The sequence below is a fragment of the Hyperolius riggenbachi genome, chromosome 1 (assembly GCF_040937935.1).
Source record: "Hyperolius riggenbachi isolate aHypRig1 chromosome 1, aHypRig1.pri, whole genome shotgun sequence".
In the NCBI taxonomy this organism is placed as follows: Eukaryota; Metazoa; Chordata; class Amphibia; order Anura; family Hyperoliidae; genus Hyperolius; species Hyperolius riggenbachi.
In genome coordinates, this window is record NC_090646.1 from 317184287 (window position 1) to 317206666 (window position 22380).

The window sequence follows — 22380 nt, forward strand, 5'->3', positions numbered from 1 at the left end:
ATATATACCGCTCCCTCTCCTCCATGCTGCCTTCTTCATTCACAACAGCGCGTCTCCCCCCCTCATAGGCTCTGAGAACATTGCCCCAATCCCATGCCCACACTCTCTGGAGGTGTGTGAGGCTGATGTTCTGTGCCTCCTGTCTGCACTAAATGCTAGGAGAGCCTCAACAGTGTTTCCAACCTGCCTGAAAACCTGCTTGAGGCAACTGACCCCTGTACTCTCCGACATCTTAACCAAGTCACTGGTGGAAGGCAAAGTTCCGGCATGCTTCAAGAGGTCCACCATCGTACCCGTCCCTAAGGAACAAGGAGTTTCTGACCTTAACAACTTTAGGCCTTTGGCACTGACGTGCGTGATCATGCAGACCCTGGAGAGAGGGGTCAAGCGCTCCACTCTGCCCCAACTGGAACCTTTCCAGTTCACCTACAGGGCGAACTGGACCACTGACTATGCCTTAAATATCTGCCTGGAGTACATCAATGGTCACTTGAACAGTTCAGACACGTATGCCAGAATACTTCTCCTGGACTTTAGCTCGGCTTTTAACACCATTTGCCCACGCATCCTTCAGGAAGATCTGGCCGTCCACCCAACCCTTCACCTTTGGATCACGGACCTCCTCACTAACAGTTCCCAAGTTGTCAAGCTGGGGGATATCTACTCACGGGAAATGCCAAGGCTGTGTCCTGTCCTTGCTGCTGTTCTCCCTTTACATGAATTCATGCAGATCCATGGCAGACTTTGGCAAGGTGATTAAGGTCTCTGATGACACCACCATTGTAGGCCTTGTCACCAAGGATAACATTCAGGAGTACTGCCAGCAGGTGGAGAGAATTTGCCACTAGTGTCAGTTGAACAGGCTTGTGCTCAAATCCAGGGTTTTGTATTGTATTATATTGTATTTGATCCTTTGTGGCTACGATTTTTTTGTTAAAGATTCTTTATTTCACAAAAGGAACAAAAACACGACAGAGAATATTCTTGTAGATCCACATGAAAAGAATGCTGAACAGCTAACCAGTACTGTCCAGCATCTTTACATACAATACATAGCTGCACATAGGATCAGTTACAACAGCAGTAGGCAGTGAACTCAAAAATAGCATATTTGTATAAAATATTATCAATTCAATTGTCAGTTCTTGCGCCGAAGGATAAAGATTTTTTGTATATAGACAAACTGCTACCCTAAAAAAGTGGTACCCCCAACCACAAAATATAAATGATACTGTGTAGCTATAGGGTGCGCTTATGGACTAATAGGACCATATATCATATAAAGGATAATATAACATTTAATGATTGGCAAATAAGGACATGAACAGTAAAATCAGTTAATATACACAATAAAATAGGTTAATGCACAGGATCCTTTTTCGATTTACCCAACTAGTCACACATACAGCCACACTGCAGCGTGCTATTTAAGAATTCAATGTATGTGATGAAGATAAAAGGCTTCTCTCATGCCCCTTTATTGTAAGCTGTAATTCGGCTGGCACCTCAGCCCCAGAGGTCAGCCTGGCGTGTCACTGTTGCCCAATGTAAACAGATAGATCCCAGCATTAATCAATAGTACTGATTATATATAATGTCGATCAAATATTCACAAGTATTTCGCAAGTATTTCCAACGTATGGAAGTTTATGTCAATGTATGGTCTGGAGCTTACCACATTTGAAGTTTTAAAGAGTTCACCGTGGATTCTGCCAGGACCGCTCAATCCTGATAGCCCCGGCCGGCGGCTGATAGGGAGAGTCTATGCGCTGATGTTAGCGTGGATCAAATGCGCAGGGTCGACTGACCCGGTCCTGGAACGCAAGTTTCCGCATTCCACGTAGGAAACAGGAAGTCCGGCCCCCAGATTCTGATTGGTGGTGACGTCACTCCGCTCAGCCAATCGCTTACGCGTTTCAGAAGCTAGACGGCTTCCTTCATCAGAGTTGGGTCTCCGGGGGCAATAGGACTCTTTTATTCCTTGCGCTTGTCAATCTTAGCATGTCCAGGTGTTCCCATCGATCATATTAGCATACCAAGTCCTCCAGAGTATGTAGAGCCAGTATGCATGGAACAGGTCCATGTCCAGGTGTTCCCATCGATCATATTAGCACACCAAGTTCTCCAGAGTATGTAGAGAAAGTATGCATGGCACGCTTCATGCATACTGGCTCTACATACTCTGGAGGTCTTGGTATGCTAATATGATCGATAGGAACACCTGGACATGCTAAGATTGACAAGCGCAAGGAATAAAAGAGTCCTATTTTTCCCGAAGACCCAGCTCTGATGAAGGAAGCAGTCTAGCTTCTGAAACGCATAAGCAATTGGCTGAGCGGAGTGACGTCACCACCAATCAGAATCTGGGGGCCGGACTTCCTGTTTCCTACGCGGAACGCGGAAACTTTCGTTCCAGGACCGGGTCTGTCGACCCTGCGCATCTGATCCATGCTAACATCAGCGCATAGACTCTCCCGATCTGCCGCCAGCCGGAGCTATCAGGATTGAGCGGTCCTGGCAGAATCCACGGTGAACTCTTTAATACTACGGATGTGGTAAGCTCCACACCATACATTGACATAAACTTCCATACACTGGAAATACTTGCGAATATTTGACCGACATTAGATATAATCAGTACTATTGATTAATGCTGGGATCTATCTGTTTACATTGGGAAACAGTGACACGCCAGGCTGACCTCTGGGGCTGAGGTGCCAGCTGAATTACAGCTTACAATACAGCGGCAGGAGAAGCCTTTTATCTTCATCATATACATTGAATCCTTAAATAGCGTGCTGCAGTGTGGCTGTATGTGGGACTGGTTGGGTGAATGGAAACAGGATCCTGCGCATTAACCTATTTTATTGTGCATATTAACTGATTTTACTGTTCATGTCCTTATTTGCCAATAATTAAATATTATATTATCCTTTATATGATGTATGGTCCTATTAGTCCATAAGCACACCCTATAGCTACACAGTAAAATTATATTATGCTTACAAAAGGGTCAGTTTTCATCCCAAAAACAGTTTTCATCCCAAGCACATTAAGAACTCTATAATTTACAGCCAAGCTATAGGTACAACCGGATTTGTTCTGACAGGATGGACAGACAAGCACCTGGATCGCCTTAAGAACACTTTCATTAAACAAGGTTACAGTCCTCCTATGGCTGAGGCCCAAATCAGGAAAGCCAACATCATCCCCCAGACTGAACTCCTGAAATATAAGCAAAACCAGAAAGAGGACCGGGTCCCTTTGGTTGTCACCTACAACCCACCCACACCTAGAAATCTTAAGGAGGATTGCTAAAGAACTTCATCCCATTTTACACAAGGATCACAGACTGAGAAAGATATTCCCTAAACCTCCCCTCATGTCATATTGGCAACCACACAATCTAAAACAGATGATTGTCAGGAGTTCTTTGAATAGGCCTCAACAAAATGGAACATCACCCACCCTGCCGACAAAAAAGGTGTGGGACCTGCAGACACATTTACTCCACTGACAGGTTTACGATACCAGGTACACAACAGGAGTACAGAGTACAAGGCACATTTTCCTGTGGTTCCACCAATCTGGTATATCTGATCATGTGTGCTAAATGCCCCCAATGTTATGTACGTGGGAGAAACTGGACAAACTCTGCGCAAACGTATGAATGGACTCAGGCACACTATAAACGATACCAAATCTGAACTCCCAGTTGCTATACACTTTCGTTCCAACGGACACAGCATGCATGATCTTTGTGTCACTGCCCTGAAGGGTGGCTTCAAAACGTCAAATGATCGATTAATAGCAGAAACAACATTTATAAATTGGTTCAAAGCAGTGGACAAGGGCTTGAATAAGGACAAAAACTTTTTATATTGGTATGAGGCTGGTGATATTTAAACTTTCTCAACCTATATAGCTAAACTTGTGAACTTAGAATTGATGATACCTCTGTGTCAGTCCAACTCCCAGGTCTGTGAGCATGGTGTAAACAAGGATTCTTATCTCAGCTAACAACTTCTCACCCCATTTAGATGTTCTGTTTCAGTTAAGGCATCTTAAAGACATGTATTTATGCTTGAAAAAAAAAACAACTGCACTATTTGTCCCAGGGAGGGCGTTAAAGAGGAACTGTAACGACAAAACGGCCCCTGGGGGGTACTCACCTTGGGTGGGGGAAGCCTCAGGATCCTAATGAGGCTTCCCACGCCGTCCTGCGTCCCTCGGGGGTCTCGCTGTAGCCCTCCGTACAGCCGTGACGCAATATTTACCTTCCTGGCTCCTGCGCAGGCGCTCTGATGCCTCTCGGCGCCGAAGTAGGCGGAAATACCCGATCGCCGTCGGGTCTGCTCTACTGCGCAGGCGCAAGTTTCCGGCGCCTGCGCAGTAGAGCGGACCCGACGGAGATCGGGTATTTCCGTCTATTTCTGTGCCGAAAGTCGCCACAGCGCCCCCGCTGGAGCCAGCAAAGGTAAATATTGAACTGACAGTCGGCACAGTCGCCGGCTGTTCGGAGGGCTGCGGCGAGACCCCCGTGGGACAGAGGATGGCGTGCCAAGCCTCATTAGGATCCGGAGGCTTCCCCCACCCGAGGTGAGTACCCCCCAGGGGAGGTTTTTGTTGTTACAGAGTCTCTTTAAGGATATGTGCTCCTATTCATTAGATAGGTTTTGATGACCTGAATGCTTGCATGTTTTGTGCTATGCATGTTACAGGGCCAGAGTTAGGACACATACGATACTGGGCTACTTCTACGCAGTGTATGTGACTACGCAAGAGACTTTATTCTTGTAACGAAGATCCCAGCTTTAAACTTGGATTAGCATGAGGATTTGCATGAGTGTGCAGACGTTCATTTTGACTTTGCTGTTGTGCTCAACACTGACAAGACCGTGGAGCTGATTGTGGACTTTAGGAAGTCTGGCCCCACCCCTCCTCCAATCTACATTGATGGCACTGAGGTGGCCAGAGTATCATGTGCCCGTCTTCTGGGCACCACCATCTCCAGCAAACTCAGATGGAAGCCCAACATCACTGCCATCCAGCGGAAAGCCCAGCAGAGACTCTTATTCCTATGCCAACTAAGGAGAATTTGACATGGCCTGTGAGATTCTGAGAAATTTTTACCCCGCCACCGTTGAATCTATCCTCTGCTCCTCCACCTTGGTCTGGTATGCTGGCCCCACCGCCAGGATACGGGACAAACTACAGAGGGTCACCAGGTCAGCGGAGAAGATCCCTCACCTCACTTGTCATCCTATACAGCACCAGACTGTGCTCTTGAGCGCTGTGGATTGCCAATGATCCTTCTCATCCAGGCCATCGATTCTTCAGTCTGCTTCCATTAGGCCAGAGGCTTTGGGCCATACCAAACAAGACTGCTAGGAAGAAAAACTTTTTTTTTCCCCCTCAGCTGTCAGCCTCTTGAACACTCTACAACGTATCCGAGATGAAAAACGAACTATAGCAAGTAACTTGTCTATCTAAAGTTTAGATAGTTTACACAACAAATCTAGCTTCAAACAACTTCAACAGTATATGATTTATTCCTGTCATACAATGAGAGCAGCCATATTCTGCTTCATCATTACACAGGCAAGCTGCCTGGCCTCTCCACCCCACAGCCTGTGAAAACTCCACTCTCCTCCCCTCTATGCCCCCTTGCCTCTGAAAACTTGTGGATGCTCAGTGTGTGCTGGGGGGTGTAATTTATGGAAAGAAGCACAGTTTATTGGAACACAACCTGTGGAAGGAGAGAGACATACTGACTGCAGTGGGCCTCTCCATGTGAATGTCCCCACATAATAAACAATAACGTCAGACCGCATATCAGCCCCTAAATGACTGACAGCGTTTGGCCCCTTAGTGTATATTACATGGTGAAATTTGTGCTAATATCAGACCTCCCTGCTGACCCCCCCCCCCCCCCACCTGTAAATGACTGACAACGGTGGGCCCCTTAGTGCAAATGTCACCACATAATATGCAATAACATCAGACCTCATATCAGTGTGGCTGACCCCATAAAATTTCAAAGTTGTGTAATCAGACCTCAGATCAGACAAAAAAAACTCACGACTGGTGCTAAAGATGATGGTTCTTGGTTCTTCTCCTCTGTTGCCCGACCATGATCCCCAGCTTCTCCTCCTCTTCTGCCCAACCATGATCCTCTGCTTCTCCTCCACCTCTGAGAGGTAGCGCAGGATGGAGGAGATGGAAAGACAGGGAGTGCAGAGTGCGGAGAGGGAAAGACCAGGAGCACAGGGTGAGGAGAGGGAAAGAGAGGGAGCACAGGACGGGGAGAGGGAAAGACAGATCAAGATAGGGAAGAGAGTATGGGGAAAAAAAGGCAAATAGAATACCAGAAGTGAAGTGGGAAAGAGAGGGAGACTATGATGAAGAAGAAATAAGAGACATGGCAGCAACTATCCAGCAACTAACAGGTTACATATACTGTGCATAAATTACAGGTTGCTTCCCCTCTTCCTCTACAGGGACATGATTTGTGGTGTTGTCTGTGGGCTGGAGAGGTCATGAACTTAGTGAAGTGTCCAGGCTCTGCAGCTTATGTAGAGGGAAGCCAGCCTGCATCCAGTTCTTCTGCTTGCATGATTCTTGCGCTTGCATGATTGTTGCTGTCACAAAGTCCTGACTGATGAATGCAATGCCTGGCCACGTATGAGCGAGGCAAGTGAGCAGTGCCCAGTAACAACGCTGTGTACTTCACACACAGGAAGTTCTTGTGTGTGAAGTACATAGAGCTGCAACAGCCAGGGCTCATTACTGTGGGTCGCTGCACTGAACTGCAGATTTAGATATGGCGGGGCTGGCTAATAACACCTAGTCTTCTTCTACTGCATAAGCCTCCTCCTCCCCAGGCTGAGTTTCCACGAGCATTTGCAGCATGGGACTCAGAACGCTGAGGTGATGTAGGAGCTGGGTGTGTGGCTTCATTAGTTTTACTGGCAATTGGGTATTAAATACATTTTAATAATATATTTTGGGGGGGAAGAATGCCCTATAAAGTATATGTAAGGGACTGAAAAATGAAAGCTGCAAAATTTGGTCTCAATTCCACCTTAAGCCGAGCTCTGGGCTGTTTTCTCGCACAACCGGCCAACCTGCCGCAAGATCTGATAGGTCCCTCTTATGCCTTATGTCACAGTTTCTAAATGCTTGTTGGTGCTCTGTACATTGTTGTTTCCCTGCCTGTGTGTAATGATTTGCTCAGCTGCCTGTGCAGGCAGGCAGCTTTTTGACCATTGTTTAGGTTTGCATGCTGCAGGACTCTGGAAAGGAGAGCTTCTGTCAGTTTTGCAGCTTGTGCTTGCTGAGGAATTTGCATACGTTGTCATGCAAATTGCCTGGCCACATTCATTGGAGGCGTGTACTATAAGTACTATGTGTTTCCCACAATGCTTGGCTGGTCATGAGGATTCCTTCCTGTGAAACACTCCTGGAGGAGTGTCAGCCTTACTCTTTGTTTGAAGATCAGCTTAGAGTAATTCCTGAAACTGCGCTAGGCAGGTTTCTCTAGTGCAGTTAGGATTGCTTATCTGTTTTGTTTGTTCTGTTGCGATTGTCCTGTCCCAGCGGTGGTCGACAGGAAATTGTTCTGATCTCTGTTCTTGGAGTATAGCTGGTGCAGCGGTTGCTACCAGCTATGTCTTCTGATCTGTCTAACTTGGATCGCACTAGCATCTTGCGCTAGCGCTGTGGATCTTTCTGTTCTGTCTCCTTGGGTCGCGCTAGCCCCTTTTCGCTAGTGCTGTGGATCCTTCTGTTCTGCCTCCCTGGATCGCACTAGCATTCTGCGCTAGTCCTGTGGATCCTTCTGTTCTGCTACTCTGTACCTGGATCGCACTAGCATCTTGTGCTAGCGCTGTGGATCCTTCTGTTCTGTCTCCTTGGATCGCGCTAGCCCCTTTTCGCTAGTGCTGTGGATCCTTCTGTTCTGCCTCCCTGGATCGCACTAGCATCCTGCGCTAGTGCTGTGGATCCTTCTGTTCTGCTACTCTGTCCCTGGATCACACTAGCATCCTGCGCTAGTGCTGTGGATCCTTCTGTTCTGTTACTCTGTAGCTGGATCGCACTAGCATCCTGCGCTAGTGCTGTGGATCCTTCTGTTCTGTCTTCCTGGATCGCGCTAGCCACTTTCGCTAGTGCTGTGGATCCTATCTCTCGCTTGTCCCTGTTTTCGTGTGTCTGTCTTGTCTGCTACGAACGCTTGCTGGAGGCTCGGTGAGGTAACCATTAAGCAAGCGCTCGCGTCCTCTGTTTCATGTTTGTCTGTCGATGGTTAGTTAGGCGTGCTTGTCTCTATTGTGCTTATCACGTGGAGACCGCGCATGAACGCATGCACTGTTGCGAATGAGTGCGGTGTTAGCGTTCAGTTAGCGTTTGTTATTTTCCGTATCTCCTCATTGTATGATTTGCTGTGCCTTTGCTACTCTCGTGCTCTGCCTTGCTTTAGCCTTGTGTCACGTCTGGTGATCGCACCTCTCGCGATCGCATTCCTACTTCTTATCTGCTGTGGTGTGTGCACCGTCGCGGGTTGACCACTAGTTTGGTGCACACATATACAACCTGTCCCTTTGCTCGTTCTCATTCGCAATCGTTTCTCTTGCGATTGCGTTCTGCGCTTCATACAATTCCTGTCTGGCATTTGTGGAGGTATAGAGGATTGGTTCCTCTGCACTCCACAACGCCATCTGCCGACAGGAATTACCCTCTACGGGTGCGTAGCACCTTTTGCTGGGTTCCTGCAATTCTATGCTTGTGGAGGATTTCCGCCGCATCAGCGCACGCGTTGTGCGCTGATCACGGAGGAGGTTCCACAATCGTTACACTGTGTGATCCTGTGTACTTATTTATCTACCTGACTTCTACTTGAGCTATATAATTGTGCCAAACCCAATTCCAGGCATGACCTAGTCATGCCTGGCGAAACAAAGTACTGGTATTCTGAAGTAGCTAAGCCCCAATGTACCAATGAGAGCGGAATGGATGAGAAGGATCGATAAAGACCTACCTTATAAAAAGCTAGTTTTTGCTCACAGAAATGCACCCACTAAATTTCATATAATATGGGAAAAGTGAGAAACCGCATGAGAGCGTGCGGGCGGAGGCTCTGAGGTAAAATAAAGAAGTAAAGCTTTACTTACCTAGGGCTTTTTCCAGTCCCTAGAAGTCTACCTGGGGCAGCTCTGATGTTCCACTGTCCTTCAGGCTGCCACTGTACCATCTTTAAGATCACCGACCCATGCTGAGTCGCAGAGTTCTGCGCAATGCTACCGACCGCAGGAGCATAATCGTGAGATGTGCATGCACAGAACCTTGCCAGGGGCCATCAATCCTAAAGAGGGGTCAGTACCAGCCTGGAGGACAGCAGAACTTCAGCGCTGAAGCAGATAGACTTCTAAGGGCATGAAGAAGACCCAGGTAATTAAAACTTTACTTTTTTATTTTACCTTAGCGTTAAAATTTGACTTGTAATGCTTTATTTTCTTCAATAAAACTGATGTTTTGGTTAAAAGAGCCAGGATTTGTTCCTGTGGCAAACCACAAAACACATCTGAAAACATGCACAAATTTCTTATGTACACTTGCTATGTAATTTTTGGTACAATAGCAAAGTGCAACTTAACTGTACTAAATGCATGCCCTGTTAATGGCAAAATGTTCCCAAAATCAGAACAAATCATCTCTCATTGGAATGCTAAGTATTTAGACAGCTGCTGCTCCTGTCCTGTGCCAAGATCAGGCGAGGCTGAGAACCAGTGCAGGAATTACATACCGATAACCACTTAAGCTACCACAAAACTATTGGTCTCTGAATTAATAAGATTGCATACATTTAAGCAGAATTTGTCTCTTTCATAATGCATTAATCACAATATTGATCTACAAGAGGGAGAAAAAATAAAACAACCCAATAAAGACATGACTCAAAATCTGATTCTTCTATTTGCACATTGTATACGTTCTATATAAATAGGACACGGGCAATGTGCCTTGGCCTCCAGGCATAACAGGGAAAATCGATCACAATTGAATCTGGAGAGAATTGATTAAATTAGTCTAGGCGGAGATCAAATTTACAATCTGACAGCGTCGCGTATCTGTCCGACGCTGGAACCACCAGTCTTCCCATCTCACGTTCCAAAGGACATGCTGATGATGCGGTTGGAGCACTGGTGGAGGCAGAGGGAAACGAGTGAGAGCCTGTTGGAGAAGTCTTCTGCCCAGCACCCGCCCAGCTGATGAAACACTAGGCAGAGGAAGAAGGCAAGAGAACTGATGACGGACGAGGAGGGGGCAGCACACAGCGGGAGAATGCAGTTTGCAAGCCACTGCCGGGAATGAGAGCCGCTAAGCTGCCGCTACTTTTACACAGAGCTGCAAAGGGGGGGTGCACAGCGGGAGGGCACGGGATATCGGCAAAACCCACCAATCTGACAATCACGGAATTGCCATTTCCGTAATCACGATTTCAGTGCAAAAACTATAAATCGTTCAGGCCTAGTCTGCATAGATGATTGGCTGCTGATGAGGCCATTGTGCTGTTGAAATTAGATTTTTTTTTAATGTTATATGTAAATGTTGCACTCTAGCACTAAGCACTCTGGCACTGAGCACTTTGCACCCCTGACGAATCCCCCCATTGAAGAGGTGAAACATGTAGGGTTTTAGTCTGTAGGGCAGTGGTCCTCAAACTAAGGCCCGAATACCTGAGGCTTTTTTTACCGGCCCCCCACACACAAAAAGTATTACTTATAGATGAGGTCTGCTGCATCTTTAAATATTGGTGGCTACATATAGAATAACAGTTCTGGTACCACCCATCCACATGGAAGCCAGAAAGCAGTCATTCGCTGGCTTCAGGGTTGTGCTGCAGGCTTTTGAAGGCCATTGAGGGATATTATGACTCACATATGACTTGCTATGTTAGGGTCACGATATCTGCACTGTATTGGTGGCATAATAGCTGCACATGCTATGTTGGAGGGCATACTACCTGCCCATGCTGTGGTGAAGTGCATACTATCTGCACATGCTGTGTTGGGGGGCATACTATCTGCACATGCTGTGTTGGGGGGCATACTATCTGCACATGCTGTGTTGGGGGGCATACTATCTGCACATGCTGTGTTGGGGGGCATAGTACCTGCACATGCTGTGGTGGAGTGCATACTAACTGCGCATGCTGTGGTGGAATGCATACTATCTGCACATGCTGTGGTGAAGTGAATACTTTCTGCACATGCGGTGGTGGAGTGCATACTATCTGCACATGCTTTGTTGAGGGGCATACTATCTGCACATGCTGTGTTGGGGGGCTTAATAGCTGCACATGCTGTAGTGGAGTGCATACTATCTGCACATGCTGTGTTGGGGGTCAACTACCTGACTATGCTGTGGTGGAGTGCATACTATCTGCACATGCTGTTGACGGCAGACTATCTGCACATACTGAGTTGGGGGGCATAAAATCTGCTCTGGTTAAATGGGAGACATGAGGGCTGCCCATGTTAAGAGGCGCTGTCTACAATACCTAGGCTCAATGTTCTGTTTTTTCTACATAATTTCATGTATACTCCAGCCCCCCAGCAGTCTGAAGTATGTTGACTCGGCCCTTGACCAAAAAAGCATGGGAACCCCTGCTGTAGGGGGTTGTATAATTACATGGCAGTTTGGATAGGAATTTTAAATGGAGACTAACTCCAACTGTATTTTGATCACTATATATGTTTATTAGTCAGCATCTCAGTCAATTTTAATAGCTATTTATTAAAACTTATGTTTTAAATTTTATCTCTAAAAAGGTATAATTTTGTGCTTATTGCTTTTCAGAAAACAGAACGGAGTTCCACCAAGTTAATGGACTTGCTTATAGTAGCTCTTTTGCATAGATAATATCTCAAGTTTTTATAATCTTCCTGTACTGGAAAAACATTTGAAACTATTTTCTTTGTTGTTACTAATGTTCTATTAATTACCCGTACTAAAGGGCGTAGCAATAGAGGTTTGCGACCACATCGGGGCCCGAAGGGTCCTCCCTCAACTACAGTATTAGCTCTCTATTGGACCTGTGCTCATAATAATCACTTCTATAGATACTTTGAATAACGGTAATCATTAACAAACTGTTCCCCATCCCCTTTTTGCACATCTGACACTGTAGTTGCCATTGGCAGGTTTTGGTGTGCCATATTAATTATGTATAGAGTGCTTGAGGGGGCCCCATTGTAAAACTTGCATCGGGGCCCACAGCTCCTTAGCTACGCCACTGCCCGTACTACACAATACAATTCATTATTTCATACGTTTATTTAGCTTCAGATTTGCTTTAAGTTAACCAGTTCCCTTGATGGTTCTTTTACATAGCTAAACATGAGTTTCAAATTAAATACTTCCTGTCTAACAAGGATAGGTAAGACCTGCTTTAAAGTATGGATACGCAAAGTATATTAGGAGTGAAAAAAAGTCAGTTCTTCTGTATGTATAATGTGCTTTATTATCCGTTAAAACATCTATTTTCCCTCTTCCTAGACGACCGAAGACAGATAAAGCTGAAAAGATTAAGAAAAAACCTAATGTGACCAGTGAACCAAAAGCAGTAGTGAAAGGTGGGTTTGATTCATTTTCATGGAGGGGAGGGGGCTTGCTTTAATAAATGACACATTGCTTTGTTTGCATATAATGTTATACTGAAGTCTTCTATATATTGCAGAGCCCACTGTAGAGGAGGAACTCCAGAAGCTCCACAGCGAGATCAAGTTTGCACTGAAAGTGGACAATCCTGTGAGTTACAATACTTGTTAGAAAAAATGACTACTGTAAATCAACATACATAGTTCTATATAGTTACTCAGGGACAATTATATTATGCAGGAGAACAGAGGCGCCAAAAGAATAAAAGGAAGCTAAATGAGCTTAAAAACCAAATTCTCGGAGCCGCTGCAAATTAATAATGGTACCAGGCAGGGATGCCCTTTGTCCCCTCTCATATTTGCTCTGGCCCTGGAGCCTTTCCTGTGTCACGTCAGGGGGAACACCTCAATCTCAGGATTAGCAGTAGGAGATGTGGAACATAAAATTGCTGCATACGCAGATGACCTCCTCTTCTTCCTCACCAAGCCGGTCATATCACTACCCAACTTAATGACAGAGTTTGAGCGCTTTGGCAAGCTATCTTTTTTTAAAATAAATTTAGACAAATCTGAGGCGCTTAACATTGGACTGCCAGAAGCTCAGGCCACACTAATCAAACAAAACTTCCCCTTTAAGTGGAACCCCACCTCACTGAGATACCTGGGAACGAATATCACGAGCTCCCTCAGGGCTGTTTTTCACCTAAATTTCCCACAGATACTCTCAACTCTCTCAACAGACTTGCAACGTTGGGATCTACCCCACATCTCTTGGATAGGAAGAATAGCAGTTCTAAAAATGAACATTATGCCTAGACTGTTATACCTCTTCCAGACCCTCCCGATCAGAATTCCTCTCTCATTCCTGAGAAGAGCACAACAGACTTTCAATAGATATGTCTGGAAAGGAAAACCGCCCCGCCTTCGAAAAGAAATCCTATATTGCCCCAAAAGTGAAGGAGGTCTAGCACTTCCTAGTGTAGAAAGATACTATTATGCATCTTTGTTAACTAGGATTATAGATTGGAACAGACATGGTGCGTTTAAGCAGTGGGTGAACCTGGAGAAAAACCTCTCTCCGTGTTGTCTCACAGTGCTAGTCTGGTTGCACCAAAAACCCGATCTGGAGTGGAGGCTTCCTCCGCTGCCATACTTCACCTTAAACACGTTCCATAAAGTGAACATTACCTGCTCCCTTGCCCCTGACCCGTCTCCACTACTCCCACTCACAGATAATCCTCATATAGGACAGGATGGGCTGGGACATAACAGAACTATCAGGGAAGGAACTAAAAAACTGAAATTTGCCGACATGTGTTCATCGGGACAATGGGCAACGTTAGCAGAAATCAGACAAAAGCCACAGGCTGCTGAAACCAGATGGTGGGAACACTTTCAATTTAGACATTATTTAATGCGGCATAACATAAACCCTGCAAAGCTAAGACAGAAATCGGACTTTGAAGATTTATGCACAGCAGAGGGCCCCAGCAGCAAAACGCTGTCCAGAATAAGAGATAATAGCATTTCTAAACATACCAAATCTGCCCTTCCTCCATGCCTGGGAAACAGACCTGGGAACATCTTTCACACCTCATCAAAAGACTAGGATGTGCATATTCGCCCATAAATCCTCAAGGACCACCGGCATGCAGGAGATGAACTACAAAATTCTATCACAGTGGTATTTTACCCCACTTAAACTTAACAGAATTTACCCTGATACCTCAGATAGGTGTTGGAGATGTGGCCATGCTACAGGCTCTTTATTACATATTTTGTGGGCCTGCCCCTTACTTGCAGAATACTGGAAGTTGGTGGAAAGACTAGTGAAATCGGTCACAGATAGAAATGCCCCGTTTACCCCGGAGTTCTATCTCCTGCATCTCAGCGACTGGACTATGAAACAGTACAAACATTCTGTGGTGAGACATATTTTAAACGCTGCAAAACGACTGATTGTACGACGATGGAAACAGGTGGTGGTCCCGGGCATGGAGGAACTGGTAAAAGAAATAGATGAGACACAATATATGGAAGAGCTTTCCTATACCGCGTTTGATAAATATGAGACATACAAAAAAACTTGGACATTCTGGACATACTTTAGACATTCTGAAGACTTCATTAAAGTCCTTCAAGAACAGTAATCAATTAAGAACCATACAGTAAATAGGAACCTGGAGATAATATAGACCCATGACTTTTAATGTGTATATTCTGGGCTCAAAGTACGCATCAGGCCTAGTGTTACTTAAATGTATGTAGCTCCTGAGACTGCGTCCAGAGGAAAAGGGGGGGAGGTAGGGGATGGGGAGTTTTAACAGGGGGAGAAAACCTGGGTATGTGCATGGCCTTGAGTTCAGTAGACCTGTTCTTGGTCTATTCTTACGATAACCCAGACATCTGATAAGCTCAAGGGAGACTAACTAAGGATGCTACAGATATCTCTCATGGTATTGACGTACTGTATAATTTAGTAACCTGTATACATGATATGCAAACCTATGTACAATGCGTGTCTGGACTGTATCTTCTTATGAGTATGTTCTCTCAATGTGCCATGTTCATGCCTCTGCATAAATAAAGAATATATAAAAAAAAAAAAAAAAAATAATTCTTGGTAAATAGAGGCGGTAGTGGTGGACTTATTGTAGCAAAGACAGTCAATATATTTTATTTATGAACTCCAAATATGCAACGCGTTTCGCTGGTTTGATCCCGCTTCATCATGCAATAGCAACGGAGCAATAGCATATGTGGTCAGTAGAAGAGCCAGGTCCCTCTGTGTAACAATTATATGTTTATAGACCTTTTTATTGGCATTTGCAGTCTTGTAAGCTAGTCTAATTTTACATTACAATCTTGGTAACTTTATCTGTAAATGAATCTCCTTACCTTCCTGAACTGTTGAAACAGACATGTGTGATCATTTAGGATAGATAATGAGATGTTACTAATCTGTAGCTGAAACTAATTTTGTTAATTTAATGCAAATGCATGCATCTTGCCACTGGACCAGTCAAGTGCCAGAATGGATTATTTTCATTGGTCTAAAGCAGCGTACACACGCCGGACTTTAGGCAACGACGGGTCCGTCGTTGCCTCCCGCTGGGTGGGCGTGCCAGCGACAGTCCGGCGTGTGTACGCTTTGTCGTCAGACTGATACGGCTGTTTCTGAGCGATCCGCCCGGCCGGTCCGTCGTTGCCTAAAGTCCGGCGTGTGTACGGACCTTTAATCCAAGCTGCTAAACCTTGCAAAAATTAAACATACAATATGTATCAACTTGAAATTATTTGTATCTCATTGACCAGCTGTACTGATACTAAATTGCTAACTGCTACAACAGTGACTGACATTCTTAAAGGGAACCTGAAACAAGTAAAATGTTTTGAAATAAACACATGACGTTGCTGCAAATGAATATTACATACTTACCTCACTGTCAGTTCCTCTCAGAAGCTTACCATTTTCTTCTTACAGTGATCCCTTCCAGTTCTGACAATATTTTGTCAGAACTAAAATATACTAGTTGCTGTCAGTTATATATCAGCAGCTGTCAGTTACAAGGTAATGTCCATGTTTCCCTATGGCTCAAGTGGGTGATATTTCAGTTTAACAGTGTGCTGAACAGGAAACTGTTAAAGGTAATGGCCATTTTCAAAATTGAGGACAGAGAATTCCATCGATCACAGTGGACAAATGGGATGCAGGAGAGGAGAAAGAGACTGAGGAGTAGACTACACATGAGGTAAGTATGACCTGGGTATGGTTATTTTGACTTTTTATTTTCAGTTCAGGTTCTCTTTAAGCCTCATACACTTATACAAGGACTGTCAATCCTCAGGTGACAGTTTGGATGCAGAGTGCTGTGCAGGCTAGTGACATGTTCTGTTGATATGGATGTGGCTGTTGCTACGTTGGAGAAAAACAGAAGGTCTCAGGAGATACACTATGAGACCTGGAAGGGTGGTTCATTTGGTATCTTCCTAAACCATGAAATATTGTAAAACTGTGCCTATTAAATATAGTTTTGTAGGTTGGTTGAACTCTTGTGAACCTCCAGCTTGACTGATAAGGATCAGTCCTGTGTCCCTTTCAAGTCAGGACAGAAGGAGCAAAGTGCAGACTCCTGCTGGGTCGGTTCCTAACGGTTTAGAGAAGAATGCCTTTTATGAGGTTTCATCAAGCTCATCTCTGTTGGATGAGGCTATAAACCTTTTAGGGGTCTGAGGAAAGCAAAACGTCTCCTTCGAGTGATGTATTGACAGATAAACATACAGAGGTTATGCAAAGGGAGAGGTGGACCAACCTGTCAATAAATCACTGGAAGCAGACATTTTTGGTGCCCAGCACTTTCTGTCCTACTATTGTTTAACAATTGAATCATTCAGTCTTGTGCCTGTTCTGGTAATCTGATTTCTTCCCTGTTTCTTTCCTGTTTGAAATTGATTATTTTAGTTTATCTATTTTACATACGTTTGAGATTGCGTCATATATGGACCTAATAACCCTTCCTTAATGTGAAGGAAGTGACTATTACCCGAATGGTGAATGGAGCAGATCGGACGAAATTGGGCTGGTTGCCATATTATGATAGCGTTAGGATTCCTTCATTCCATTATAATCTCAGAGGATGGTGGCAGTGATTACCTCGCTTTTCAAGCAAAATCTATTACTTTGACCGACTTGCACCAATTCAATAACTTCAACCAAATTGCGCAAAGTTGATCATTTTCCTTTTCGATTGCACAAACAATTGATATTGTACATGTATGGGCACCATCAACCGTTTATGGTGCGCACAGTGGATTAGCCTCCAGAAGTCTCTAGTGCACGAGACCTGCATGCCAACTGTGGCCCAGTAACACTGGATTGGTGGGTGGTTGTCACATTACATTGTCGGCAGCAGTGCGTCCAATCTTTAGCGTCAGTCTGTTCACCGTGTTTCAAGCCTTCAATTGCAACTATTCCCTGTTTGGTAACTGTAGCAGATTAGACGGAATTGGTGCGCTTTGTATTGTTATCATCTGCGATTCAGTAGTCGGTCTTTTTAACATCATTTAGATGGGACCGCTGTGCTGAATTGTCACAGAGGATGGAGAATTTTTTTCTGGATATTTTTCTATGAAGGCTTATTAAAGGAATACTGTAGGGGGTTGGGGGAAAATGAGTTGAACTTACCCGGGGCTTCTAATGGTCCCCCGCAGACATCCTGTGCCCACGCAGCCACTCACCAATGCTCCGGCCCCGCCTCCAGTTCACTTCTAGAATTTCAGACATTAAAGTCTGAAAACCACTGTGCCTGCGTTGCCGTGTCCACGCTCCTGCTGATGTCACCAGGAGCGTACTGCGCAGACCCAGTATGGTCTGTGCCTCCGCAGTATGCTCCTGGTGACATCAGCGGGAGCGTGGACACGGCAACACAGCCTCCGAGGAAGCAAGGCTCACCCCATTGCGAAACGGTCGTAAGGCCGTGCACCCTCTGGACCCACAGCTGCCTCCCCACTCCAGCAGAGCACGATAAGTACTTCATCTTTTTCACGTGAACACATGTTTTTGTGCATCTACCGCGATTCCTATGCATTGTACACCTGCTACGTGCATTAAAGCTACAGTGCCAGACATCCATGTTTCTTCTTCTTGAGTATTGCAAAGGTAGAAGGGTGCTGGAAACAGGAGGGCCACTCCAAACGACCATAACAAAAGCAGGTTTCTGCTTTGTGAATGCTGGGAGGAGATCACCCTACTCTCCAGTGGAAATCGATTTGCCGGCCATATCCTATGGTATGATCGGTACATCAACCATCTGTTGATGGTTTGAAGGGTTCCCCCTACAAGAGTTAGAAGACTCCATTGCTTTTTTAATCTCTAATGACGTACACCTCCAGGTCACCTCATCTGTAGGCAACACTTCTATAGTCTTTCTGGATTTACAGTTGGAGGGTTCAGCTGCCACAGGCTGCATTACCACCACTACCCATCATAAGCCATGTAGTGGCAATTCCACCTTGCTCGCGTGGAGTTGCCATCTCCTGCATACTATTTGTGGAATTTCCACACAAGAATTGACTACAGATGTTAGGAACTGTTTTGACACTAAACACTTGCTCGGTGAGATAGCTAAGGTTGAAAGTAGATTACGAGGCTGCAGGTAACCTGGTTGGAGCATTGAGATGGCTAAAAAGAAGGTTCTACCTAAAAGTAGTGACTATCTTCTAACTGGTAGACAGAGGCGTCCCAGTCACCAGGCAGCTACAAATATTTGCGTAGAGCGCCGTGGGTGGGGGAAGGGCGCAACGCAGGGGGCCACTCGCCGCGGCTGGTACTGCAGCCAATGTGTGTGGTTTTTGTTTTTTTCATGGTGCTGGCCGCCTCTGACAGGCAGCTCAGCTTTGCCTGTGCCGCCTACTGGTCCGCCCCCTCCCCTCTCCGAGCGACAGGGGAGGGGGGGAGGGACATCTGTCCGCAGGCACAGTGAAGCTGATGCTATAATTTACTAGCCAAGGCCATCTCTGCTATGTATCAGCAGCTGCAGAGCTTGGCACTTCACTGCCCCGCCCCCTGTCTCTCTCCGGCTGTGTCACATCACACACAGCCTCTTTCTTATTGCTCAGCCCCGCGCGAGATTTAAAACTACAGGAAGAGATCTGATGTTGCTGCCAGGCATGCAGAGGCATAAGGTGTGGGGGATTTCATCTGTCCTCAGGTACAGCATCTTGGGGTGGGGGGGGGGGGGCGGCACCGCTCACCTGCCCACCTGCCCTCACTCACTGCACGGCTGACTAGCACTGGCAGTAGTTCATTAAATAGCTGTAGTCTCCAGCACCCACGCCCTCCCTCCTCCCTGTGGGTCACCTGCCCTGTCCTAAACCACAGGAAACAGCGTGAATGCAGAACCCACACATACTGCTGTCCGTGTCTCTGCTCTACCTGAACTAAAGACCCCTGTGTGTGCCTGTCCTAAGTTGACTCCCCCCCCCCCCCCTCACGGAAGTACAGCTACTGAAGGGAAGCTAGAGGTGATATGCCAGGTCTGGCAATGGCAGACGACAAACGATAAGCCTCTTGTCTGATTACTCTAAGGACAGTCCACCAACAGCCTGCAGAGATAATTCAGAAGCAGACAGTTTAGAGGTATGCAGGGCACTGTATGGGACGCACACATACAAACACATTTGCATAGTATACACACACACATGCACACACAAACACATGCACAGAGTACATACTCACACATGTACACCAAGCTCTGTATCTGTGTATGCTAATCCCTGATCTCCAAACCGATGCAGCCAAAAAGTGCTTGGCTATACTATGGCCTATCACACATTGCCAACCCAAACTAACACCTGGCACTCATTTATAGTATAGCTGAGCACCCCTTCCTGATTGCCAAACTGACACCACCGAACATTGCTTGGCTATAATATTATGAGGGCTTATTACAGATAAAATCTTTGCTGTGCCGCTCTGGAATCCCCATACCACTAGCCTGAGATTGGCAATACAATGGCAGAATGCTGGCACCTAAATTACGCACTCAGTGCCGCCATAGCGGCATGTTGCATTGCAGCCTGTGGCAGCACCCTAATAACCAGGCATGTCAGGAGCCCATTTTAAAGCACTACTGTAGGGGGAAAAAGAGTTGAACTTACCTGGGGCTTCTAATGATCACCCACAGACGTCCTGTGCCCGCGCAGCCACTCACCGATGCTCCGTTTCACTTCTGGAATTTCTGACTTTAAAGTCGGAAAAGCACTGTGCCTGCGCGGCCGTGTCCACGCTCTTGCTGACGTCACCAGGAGCGTACTGCGCAGGCACAGATTGTACTGGGCCTGCGCAATACAATCCTGGTGATGTCAGCAGGAGGGAGGACAATGCCGCGCAGGTATAGTGGTTTTCTGACTTTAAAGTCAGAAATTCCAAAAGTGAACCTGAGGCGCAGACTGGAGCATCGGTGAGTGGCTGCGTGGGCACTGGATGTCTGCGGGGGACCATTAGAAGCCCCGGATAACTTCAACTCATTTTCCCCCGACCCCCTTACAGTACTTCTTTAAAGTATTCCTGAGCCAAAGATACTTAACTAAAGATGGGGAAGCCTCTGGATCCTCTGGTCCCTTGTAGCTGAGCGCAGACCCCCGGACGATTGCTGACAAGGGTTAGTTGGTAATCTGACTGGGGTCACAGTCCTCTTCTGTCACCAAGTGCAGCTAGCAGTATGGCTGTGTTGGTAACAAAGAGGGGCACAGCCCCAATGTGCAGGAAGGGGGTCCGCGCTCAGTGGCAGGGGACCATAGGACAGCGAGGGAAGCCTCAACAGGTTCCAGAGGCTTCCCTCTCTTTAGGTAAGTATCTATTTCTGAAACAGAGCTTCGGCTCAGGTTTACTTTAACTATTCCGGTATATTCATTATTGGATGGTAAAAATGTATGTGCGTAGGAAGTGCACATAAATGTACGCACTGAGCACATTGCTTGTGTAATGCACTACACAAATAACACATGTTAAACAAGTAATGTAAGCATTGTGTGTATGTGTTTTATGAAAACTGTGTAATGCTGGGCATACACTGCTCGATTTTACCACTCTATTCTCCCGCCCGATCAATTCCCCGCTCGATTCCACAGGCGATTCACTTATCTTCTACTCGTTTTTCTTATCTTTTTCCAATGTCCTCCATGCGGAATCGAGCGGCAAAACGATCGGGGCGGGAGACCAGACATGTCGAAAATTATCTATCGAGCCATCTAAATGGCTCAAAATCTAACCGTGTATTCCCAGCATAATGTGTGTTATGTAGTTTATGTAGTACCTGTCAAAATTAACATGCAGTATGGTTGTTCGAAAATAGCTACCTAAACTAGTGTTTACAAATTTTTGGGGGCACCAAAAGTCTTACGTACTAGGCTTTACGGGTAATCTTGCCCTTAATGATTGCTCTATTAGTAGTTTGTTGAATTGACAGTACCATCTGTGCCTGCAGGTTATGGATGGTCTGTGTGGGACACGTAGAGATTTATTGCTGCCCTGTATGAAGTGCAGGGTGAGTTAAGGCTGAGAGCACATTTGCTTCTGCCATTTTGCAAGGGCTCCACCCAGGACCACACCCACACTCTGTTTTTGACTGGAGATGGCCCGAACCTCCGATTTTCGGTTCTCGAACTTCTGCAAAACTTTCACGAACCGCAATAGACTTCAATGGGCAGGGGTGCCTCTAGCCATTTTGTCACTCCAGGCGAGAAAACCTGTGAAGCCCCCCCCCCCCCCTACCGCCATGGCGCTGACTCCCCCATGAAATAACCATAATGCAGCAAGATTTCAACAGAAAATAATTGTAATGGGGCAGCGTTGCACCAGAACTTACACTTATTGTGGCAGTGTTTCACCCAAAAATACATGTAAGAAAGAAAATACATGTAAGGAAGAAGGCACACAGGGGGACAAAAGGAGGCACAGGGGGAAAGAAAGGAGGCACGAGGGTTGAACGAACTCAAAGGAGGACAGAAGGAGGCACAAGGGGACAGAAAGAGGCACACGGGGACAGAATGAGGTACAATGGGGGACAAAAGGAAGCACAATGGGGTGCAGAATGAGACACAAAGGAGGACAAAAGGAGGTACACTTAGGGGCAGCGGGAGGTACAGAAGAAGGCATGAGGGCCAGAAGGAGGCAGAACAGAGAACAGAAGGAGGGACAGGGGGGCAGAAGGAGGCACAA

The 22380-nt window shown here is 46.0% G+C and overlaps 1 protein-coding gene across 1 annotated transcript in view; it reads left to right on the forward strand.

Annotated features, from left to right (window-relative positions):
- Window positions 1–22380, forward strand: part of LOC137514739 (hepatoma-derived growth factor-related protein 2-like) — a 659630-nt gene that overhangs the window by 254780 nt on the left and 382470 nt on the right. The window contains exons 8-9 of the mRNA XM_068234235.1: window positions 12559–12635; window positions 12740–12810. Coding sequence (XP_068090336.1) covers window positions 12559–12635; window positions 12740–12810 — 148 coding nt within the window. The remainder of the gene's footprint in view (window positions 1–12558; window positions 12636–12739; window positions 12811–22380) is intronic.